The 9,818-nt window shown below is 38.4% G+C and overlaps 1 protein-coding gene across 1 annotated transcript; it reads right to left on the bottom strand.

Moving 5' to 3' along the window:
• Nucleotides 1–2,953: 2,953 nt before the first annotated feature.
• On the bottom strand, nt 2,954–8,739 carry Krt25 (keratin 25). The gene is made up of 8 exons (XM_076869293.2): nt 8,311–8,739; nt 7,923–8,005; nt 7,360–7,516; nt 5,127–5,288; nt 4,915–5,040; nt 4,140–4,357; nt 3,394–3,461; nt 2,954–3,063 (listed from the first exon to the last, which is right to left on the bottom strand). Exons 1-8 carry the CDS (start codon nt 8,737–8,739, stop codon nt 2,954–2,956), a joined length of 1,353 nt encoding a protein of 450 aa, XP_076725408.1.
• Between the last annotated feature and the right edge of the window lie 1,079 nt (nt 8,740–9,818).

Below are 9,818 nucleotides of genomic sequence, written 5' to 3'. Positions count from 1 at the left end.
AATGGCTCGCTTTTGTTACTTTACAAACCACTCCCTCTGGCATTTGGCCAGGCGCCATCCAGACTTGTTTACAGACTTTAACATTTCTCTGGCAAAATAACAGGTGCCAATCTGACTTGTTTACAGACCTTAACAATTTATTATGTTTACTATGCTAGTATATCTATTATAATATATATATATATATAATAAAATTTATTATTATGTTTATTCTAAGTCTGGTACAGAGTGGAGTGACCTGAGTTTATTTTGTTTTTTTTGCACATAAGTGTTTCAATGATTAATCATTTAACTTCCTTTTAGTCTTTAGGGGCAGTTTCAAATTGTTTTCTGGTGAGAGCCTGGCTCACATCATTCATTCAGCTCTGAATCTGGTACTGTGCCAGGTGCTGAGGATTCAGAGATGATAGAAATATGCCTTGCCCTCAAGAGCTTACAGTTGGCCAGATCATGAGACAAATGGCTGAATGCTATTGCCACAGAGTGGGGATATTTGTGGTCATAGGTGCTGCCCAGTGTGTGATCTGAGAGGAGGGACCCCAAGAGAATAAATGCTTGCTGCCACCAGTCTATTACATAGAATATGCACATATGCAACTTTGTTAGGTAAAACCTAACAAATTTTCAAAATGATCATGTTTATAACCCCATAAGAGTGTTAAAGAGTTTCATTGTGGGCTGGGGTTGTGGCTCAGTGGTAGAACACTTGCTTCATATATGTGAGAAACTGGGTTTGATTCTCAACACCACATATAAATAAATGAATAAAATAAAGCTTAATCAACAACCAATATATATACATATATATATATATGTTTTATTGTTCCACAGCCTCATCGACATTTGCTACATAAACTTTTTGATGTTTGCCACGTTGCAGAGTTTGAAATGGAATTTCATTTTGATTTATCTACCTATCTTTTTCTCTCTGTGCTGAGCTCCAGATAATTTCTTCACTATACTTTACAACTTATTAATTCTCTCTCCCACTGTGTGTGATTTAGTGTGGAATCTAAGCATTAAGATTTTAAATTTAATTTCTTATCTTCTTTATAGTTAGAAATTTACATTTGGTTCTTTTGGGAAAAATCTGCTGAGTCACTCTAATTTTTTTGGGATTCTGCTCCTGTTTTCAAGGTTTTCTTTTATTTACTTTAAGTATATTCATTCCTTTTAATTCTCTATATTTTAGAATTGTTTCTGTTGGTGCTTCCTTATGGCATCTTGATTCTCCATGTTTTGTGATTTTTGATTAACAACAGCTAATTATCCTGAGGATTTTATTTGTGAGAATACTTTGAGGCCTGGAATGATGATGAGTTTTTCCCAAAGAGAATTTATCTCTGTGAGGCTCCCTGGACCCCTTAAAATAAATTCTCAGCTTAAAGTTATTTTGGAACAGCCAGATAGTGTGAATTTTGGCTTGCTAATCTCAGAGGTCATTTTTCCCCTCTTCTCTTTACTTCAGCAGTTGAGACAAAAAACAAACAAACAAACAAACAAAAAACAAAAAAAAAACCTTGCAGTTCCTGGGACATGGGGTGAGTTATTTCTAGGTCATGCTTACAGCTGATTGCATGGCCCAGTGGGGCTTGAGCCTGCAGGGAGGGTCTCTGTTTATAAATGCTTCCTGCTTTACCTTTTGTCTTTCTTACTCTGTGGGGTTCTAAAAACTGAAGTCCAAGTTAAAGCTTCAGCAAATGTAAGGATTTATTTACATTTGGAAGCATTACTGGAGCCAATGGAGGGAGGATGGATGATAGGTAGGGAAGAGGGGGGTAAATGGCCTCAGCATTTGGACAATTACTAAATGTTTTTTTTTAAGTGGAAATTTCTTTTGAGATTGTACTGTACTTATTTTATGTAATCTGTTGGGGAACATGATTAGGCATTTTGACTCCAGTGGTCCCTGGCTGAGACTGTATGAGAAAACTATAAATGCAATTTGAGAATAATTACATACTCAATGACACCATCACCTTTTCAGCTTAGTATTTCCACATGGAACCTGTAATCAAAATTTCCTGAATGGATTACAGTATAGATAATTCATCCAGAGAGGACTCAAGTCTCAACTAAGTATCTAGGTGTAACATTTGATCTGACGAATTTTGCTTTCAGTTCATCTAACATATTTCCCTTTAGTAGGGATGAATCCATGGGTCAAGAGAGTTATAAACATCCATCTTGACCTTGTAAGGCAAGTGGGTGATGCCATTAACTTTAGCTTTAACCTTTCTTACTTTTGGAATATTGTTTGCATATATATCCATAAGGAAAATGAGATTTTAAAATTAATTAATTGAATCAAATAACTGAATTAATTAACTCAGTATAAATATTGAATATTAAAAAAGAGATAGCAGTTGAGTGTCCTACCAGTGTACATCATAAAACATTTGTTTAATCTTTACATTAGTCATTTGAAAGAAGTGCCTTCTTTATCCCCATTTATAGATGAAGAACCTGAAATGTGTACATTTTAGTCTTCCTCTTATATCAAGTATGGCACATTAAGGATTTAAATGGAGGTATTTTTAATATCTTCCGAAACTGTATGATTCAGAATTATTGGGAAAGGCTCACGAAATTCTAGTTAGAAATCAGTTAACTATGTTTTAAAGTATTCATGTAGATTCAGAGGTGTTCAGTGCTCATATAAAAACTTTCTAAAGACAAGACAAGGTCATCGGTAATAACTTGCTGAAGGAAGAAGGTTTATTGAATACAAGGAATCCATAGCAGATTTCTGTAGGGTCATCAAGGTAGTCAAATGAATCGTCATATTTGTATGTGACGTTCTTCCAGATGAATGGGGAGATACCTGTTGATTGCCCAAAAAGAGACAGGGACAGAAAGACAAGAGGATAGGTGTTTCTTAGACTTGCTCATTTTCCCAGACTTATATAATAATGCCTTTTCTTCTGTGCTGGTCTTTGGCATATGTTCTATTTTAATTGCTTTGAGATTTTTCTTCCAGGGAGTGGAGCCTGGTGGTTAGGATTTTGCTGCGTTGATCGACCTCCTCAAGAACTTTCTTAACTACAATGGCTTTGGCTGGATCTAGAAATTAAAATTTACAAGGAGATTTTAGAGAGTTATCAATTAAAAGACTAATAGTATTTTTATATAGGATGGACTATGCAGTCAGTGCAAAAATTTAAAGACTCATTTTTAGTGAATTTTTATTACTTGGATAGGTAAAATCACAGTGACATGTGACTGTTTAAGATGAACACATGTCACTCTAGATACTAGACATTTAGGAATCAATGATATCTACTACAAATCTTCATTATGTCTATCTAGCCTTGCTAAGCCACAATCACATAAAAATAATCAACTGTGCATTGGAAATGAAGTAATATAATAGTGGGATTCCATCTTAATTACCTTTGATTTGATTTCCCATGTTTCCAGATCCATAATCTTTAGATTTGTAACCTCCAGACTTACAGGCCCTGTGAAAACATCACGGAAGAGAGTGATTTGGAATCGACCCCTTTGATTTCAGATCCACTGTTAGGTTTTCTTTAGCTCTTTGGTAAGAACATACTCAGTGGGTTTACACTGTAGAAACTGCTCTGCATTAGCATCAAGAAATGGTATTTTAAATCTTCACACCTTAAATACAGGGCTTGTTGCATTTTGATTTTGTAAAGTATTGCTAATTTGTATTTTGGCAGTAGAGTATTATGTTTAATACTTAGCATGAATGATAATAAGTGTGGTCATAATAATTCCTGTTCACTTCTAGGGGTCTAAGTTTCAAATTTCAGGAGAGTCATCCTTCAATCTTGTTGGGGAACTGGTTCCAGGAATCCAGCAGATTTCAAATTCCAAGGATGCTTAAGTCCCTTATATAAAATGGCATAGTACTTGCATATAAAAATGCATCCTTCCTCATACTATAAGTCATCTCTATATTGCTTATGATACCTAGTACAATGAAAATGTGAGGCAAACAGTGTTACATTGTAGAGAATAATGACCAAAAAAATCTGTACATGTTCAGCACAGATGCAAGTTTTAATTTTTCAATATTTTCACCTGTGGTTGGTTGAATCCAAGGGTGTGGAACCTGTGAATACTGAGGGCTGACTGAATATGACATCTTGCATGTACATTATTTGACCTACCCATCATCTCCGCCAATGAGGAGGCAGTAGGTCTCAATCTCCTTCTCCAGGTGGACCTTGAGGTCCAGGAGCTGCTCATACTCCAGTTTCTGGCCCTCGGTCTCAGTCCTGACCTGGTGCAGCTGCTCTTCCAGGGCCCCAATCTGAGCCTGGATTTGCGCCAGCTGCGTGCAGTAGTTGCCTTCAGTCTCTGTCAAGGAGCACTCCAGGGACTGTTTCTGTTAGGGAACAAAAGACAGAACCTGAGATGGATAAATGAATATACCGGAAATTCCTTCAGTATGATTTTCTCCTCATTAATGTTACCTATATTGTTTTGCATTTCACTTTAACACATAGTAACACTGACACTGTTTCAATATAGTCAGATCTTTTTTTGGTGGAATAGACCTAAAGAGCTGGGTGGAAGAAGCATGCGTGCAATCCCAGGGACTTAGAAGGCTGAGGCAGGAGGATCACAAGTCCAAAGATGGCCTCATCAACTTAGCCAGACTCTGTCTCAAAATAAAAAATAAAAATAAAAAGGACTGTGAATATAGCTCAGTGATAAAGTGCCCTCAGGTTCAATTTCAAAAACAAAACCAAAACAAAAACCTAAAACCCTGGTGTTGCTCTTTTAGCTCTTACACACGCACACACAATACCAATCTTGTTTTAGGATAATGATAAGACTACATGTGGACATTTTTTTTTTCCAACACGGGTATGGTCTTTAAAACCAACTGGTTCATATTTTAAAAGAACCTAGGAGTTGGTAAGAAGCTGCTTTTCATACCGTGGCTAAGAGCGACTGCAGTTCGATTTCCAGGGTCTGGAGAGTGCGCTTCATTTCGGTCAGCTCGTTCCGGGCGGAGGTTGTGGCTCCCACATCCTCAGAGATCTGCTGCTGCAGAGAAGCGCTCTGAAATGACGGAAGTGAGGGAGCAAATCTTAGTTTTATGAACATCACAAAAATGCACAGTGATCGTTTTCTGGACAAAAGTTCACCTTTTCGTTGAACCAGGCCTCGGCGTCCCGGCGGTTCTGCTCCGCCAGGGCCTCGTACTCGGCTCGCATGTTGTTCAGCAGCACCGTGAGGTCCACCCCGGGGGCGGCGTTCATCTCCACGTTCACGTTGCCTCCCGCCGCGCACTGCAGAGCCTGCATTTCCTAGAGGCAGAAAAGTGTACAGCTCAGTTACGCAGGAACCTCACGGAAAGTCTAGAAGCTTGGCTTTGGAAGAGTTCTTAGAAGTGACTGTGGTCCCCTCCCAGACTGTGCAGAAACCCTCCCTCTCCCCTTTCATGTTTCCTGTCCACTGGGCTTACTCTCAAGGAGGAGTCACTCACTATCACCTGCAGAAGCCTGTTTTATTCTAGAAGTGTCAATTTTTCCCGAGTTACTAAAACTCCAACTCATCAGTTGCAGTTCTGTTACTCAGAACAAGTCTTAGTTCCTTTTCCAAAAGGAAGTCCTTAAAATACTTAGAATGAGATGTTCTCTTATTCCAGGTGTTTATAGTGTAAATGTCTCCACCTTTGCTGATGCTCTTCACTACCCTCCAGACCCACCTCAATGTGTTCTCCACTAAGCTCCGACCTGAATATAGTGTGGACATGGTCCAAGGATTGAGTCTGAATGATTGGAATGATTATAACTAACTAACTAACTAACTAAGTAAATGTGTTTGTGTGTACATTACCCACCCCCCCAACAGGAAGGAAAGAATCCAAATGTCTGTTAAGCTGACATAGTGACATTATAGTATCTTGTTGGTCAAATCTCTAGGTAAATTCTGGTTCTGTCCTGTATTGGCTATGTAAATTTGTTAGAGTTGATTAACCTATCTAAGTTTCAATTTACTCATCTGAAAATTGAAGCTAATTAAAAACCCTTCTCTGGGTTGTTAAAAAATAAGTAAACAAACTAATAATAATAAGACTTCATAACATTGCCTGGCATATAAATGTTGGCTATTATGATTACTATCACCATGGAAGCTGGGATCTTGTAGGCAAAGTCTGCATGCCATTCTGCCTGAGCCTGAGCTGCCTGTGGTTAGGATTCAGTGTCTAAGACTAGATGACAGGCATCATGTTAAGGGGGTGTAAATTGAAATCTCACAGATCATCCTGTGTCTCCTGGCAGAAACCCTCCTCCCCACTCCTGGACAGGTCTGAATGACAGTAACTGAAGCTTTCTTTCTTCCCTGCAGCACCCCTCCCCTCCCCCAGGCGGTTCTGAAATTCTTTCCTATACCTTCCCCATCTCCATGGGTACTTTTCCCTCCTGAGGACTGAGCAAAAACTCCCCTCCCTCCCCAAGTTCAAGCAGTAAAAGAAAAGGATGTATAAATGGGGTCACCTGTAAGTGAGGCATTAAAAAAGATGATTGTTTCCAATTCATCCTAAATGTATTGAGTACCTATCATGGATTATAACCATACTTGATCTTTTATGGCCAAATGCTGCTACTCAATTAGTTATATTTACAAGACATCATGACTAACTAAGTAGCTTCTTTGCTTGAGCTCCTGCTTATTTAAGGATTTGGCTTGACTGCAGAAGTCTTTTGGCTGTTTAAAAATATCAAATTCATTTTCAAAGAATAAAGAAATCTTGTCTTTTTTAGAAAACAGTGACTCTAAAAATAATCTCAAAGATGAAGCGGTTGCAGGATCTGATTTTGAAGTTCGCTTTCAATTTGAACCTTTTTTGAAGTATACTATATTCTTAGAAGTGAAAATTCTGGTCTAACAGTTCATCTGCAGGTTCATTTTTATAGCCATACCTATTAAGAATGTCTTCATGTTGCCCGCACACACATACTTAATGTGTGTAGGCAGTTAATGTTTTAGTGTTTTAAGTCTGCCACTGTTATGTAGAAATTTAGATCTAGTCTTTTTTAAAGATGTTTGTAAAGTATATTCATTTTATATAATTAAATATAATCGCCTAAAGTGGACTATTTTAACTTAGCTATAATTACATAGCCAAACATTGATCTTATAATCCTGATTGGTCTGGAAAACATGGTTCCTTTTTTCCCATGGGAAACTGGATGAAAGAAAAAGTGTAAATCTATACGGATAATTTGATACTTACAAAGATGAATCAGATCTCAGACCTGGCAATGGGTTTTCACCATCACCTTCTCATTTAAGAGGCGAGGTACATTATCTCCTGGCAGGTAGATAGTGTGTGTGTGGAGGAAGAGCAAAATGCAGATGTTTATCTCTTACCTCCTTATGGTTCTTCTTGAGGTAAGTCAGCTCCTCACTCAGGGTTTCATACTGAATCTCCAGGTCAGTTCTGCACAGGGTTATTTCATCCAAAACTCTGCGTAACCCATTGACATCAGCCTCTACACTCTGGTGAAGAGCCAGCTCATTTTCATACCTAAAAAAAAATGTTAATGATTTTCCAACTTGTATACATGGCTGGAGACAGTCACTGATCAAGGATAAAGGCTAGAATTTTAGAATTTCAAAGTGGCAAATTTGGCCACAAGAGACATCTTTGAAGGATTGTATAATAATTATTATTTTAAAAATCTCGGGGTATTTGACAGAAAAGTAGATTATTGGGCACTAGTTTTCTGGCTGTTCACTAAGACTAGCCAAATTATACAAAAATGATAAACATTCTTAATTAAAATCCAAGTTGATTTTAAATCCAAGTGTTTCATAGTCCTGGTATATGAGTTGGTAATATTTTTTTTTTTGGTGGAGGAATTAAAAATGAATTTTGATTTATTCTTTGCATTAATTGCCATGAATTCTTTTTGCTCTGTGAGTCTACTTACTTGAGTCTAAAATCATCAGCTGTCAGTCTGGCGTTATCGATCTGTAGGACAGCATTAGCATTGCTGGTGGTGGAAGCGATGATCTAGAAAACGGGGAGTGTGACTTTTAAAAAGGCAATGTATCACAATGAAAAGGAAAACAAAAAACTTTGTTTTAGATTAGGAAATAGAATCAAAATCAATACAATTAATAGAGAGTCAATAACATTTTTATCGTAAGGTTAACTAACCGAAAGCACTTATTTCCAACGTGAAATTGAAATTCCCTTTAAGAAATCACAAAAAAGGGATGGTAAATGTTTTTTTTTTCTTTTTTTTTTCAGAATTTAGCGAAAAGAAATTTAGAAATAAAAGTATTTACATGCGATGGCACAATACAGTTTCTTACCTGATTTTTAAGATCCTCAATGATTGGGAAGTATCTACTGTAGTCGTGATCGAGACCCCGGCAAGAACCGGGCCCGAATTTCTCATACCAGCCCTTGATCTTCTGCTCCAGGTCGGCGTTGGCCTCCTCCAGAGCGCGCACGTTATCCAGGTAGGACGCCAGGCGGTCGTTGAGGTTCTGCATGGTCACCTTCTCGTTGCCAGACAGGAGGCCCCCCTCATTCATAGTGAAGCCAGCGCAGGGGTTGCCTGTCCCTGCGTTTCCTCCTGATGAACTGCCCCCAAAGGCGCAAGAGAAACCACTTCCAATGCCTGGAATACCGCATGCATTCCCAGCCCCGAAACTGGCCGCCCCACTGGAGAGCCTGAGCGATCCGGTGCTGGGACGGGTACCGGACCTCCTGGATCCGCTGGAAAGTCGAAGAGACATGATCTCAGGGCAGGCGTCACAGAACCGTATTCGTGAAAGCCAGAAAGGAGCGCCTTCTTACCTGGGCAGTTTGCCTTTATATAGACAATTCCCCAGGGGGTTCTGGATGGGATTCTGCCTACATAGAATAAAAGACAGCTTGCCAGCCTCAGCAAGTTAGCGTAATTGGATAATTTATTTTTTCCTAATTAGTAACTAACTTTGCTGGGCTCATTTCTGGAGGAGGGTAGTTGCCCTCGGGGTTGGTGGTTATCTGAGAAATGGGTCTGGGTGGAGCAGGGTCCAGGTTCATTATTACCTTTTAAAATTGCTGGTGAGTCATTCCTCACTTCCATCCTAAGAAGATAAAGTGCATCTGTCCATTACAGGATAGAAGTGCGGCATCCTGGTTTGGGGCCAAGGTGGGTTTTAACGTTTCTGACTTGTGCTTTTCTTTTAAGGTCTTTCCACGTCAGTCGAGAACAGAACTGGAACCTTGACCTTCCCAATCTGGTCCTTTCCTCAGGAGGTTCTGGTTTTTGTTTGTTTCTAATTCCTCCTGCCACTGTTTCTGATGGGATGTTAACTTCCATTTTGGCTGACGTGCCACAGACTTTGTTGACACTTATGACGGGATAGTTGTCTTCTCTTATCCATTGTGGTAATTGGGAACACACCCCTAATTGCTGTTATGTTTTGTGGGAGTTTGGAAGGACGTTAACTTATTTCCTGACCTGGCACATTTTTGAAGTGAACCTGGAAGGAACTATTTCATCTGTTTTTTTTTTTTTTTTTTTTTTTTTTTTTTACTTCTTGAGGTTTATTTAGTTCAGGTGAAAGTCATAGTAAGCTAACTCTTTACTGGGTGTGGATTCCCACATATTTATTGGAAACCCTAAATATTATAAGAAATTTTTAAAATTGACAAGTAAAAATTTGTATATTTATAGCGTAGAATGATGGTTTGACATACATATACACTGTGGAATGGGTAAATCAAGCTAATTAACATATCCATTACCTCACATACTTAATATTTTTGTGGTGAGAACATTTAAAATGTACTCTTAGCAATTTTCAAGTATAAATCATTGTTATTA

This window comes from Callospermophilus lateralis, chromosome 11 (assembly GCF_048772815.1).
Source record: "Callospermophilus lateralis isolate mCalLat2 chromosome 11, mCalLat2.hap1, whole genome shotgun sequence".
Taxonomy (NCBI): domain Eukaryota; kingdom Metazoa; phylum Chordata; class Mammalia; order Rodentia; family Sciuridae; genus Callospermophilus; species Callospermophilus lateralis.
This window is presented reverse-complemented; position numbering and strand designations above follow the sequence as displayed.

Excerpts from the sequence above, each read along its gene's own strand:
- Krt25 (XM_076869293.2), bottom strand. The coding sequence starts at position 8,739 with ATGTCTCTTCGACTTTCCAGCGGATCCAGGAGGTCCGGTACCCGTCCC. Across the intron at positions 4,358-4,914 it reads TGCAGTCGCTCTTAGCCACG|AAACAGTCCCTGGAGTGCTC; the intron begins GTATGAAAAGCA and ends GTTCCCTAACAG. Across the intron at positions 3,064-3,393 it reads CATGGGAAATCAAATCAAAG|ATCCAGCCAAAGCCATTGTA; the intron begins GTAATTAAGATG and ends TTTAATTTCTAG.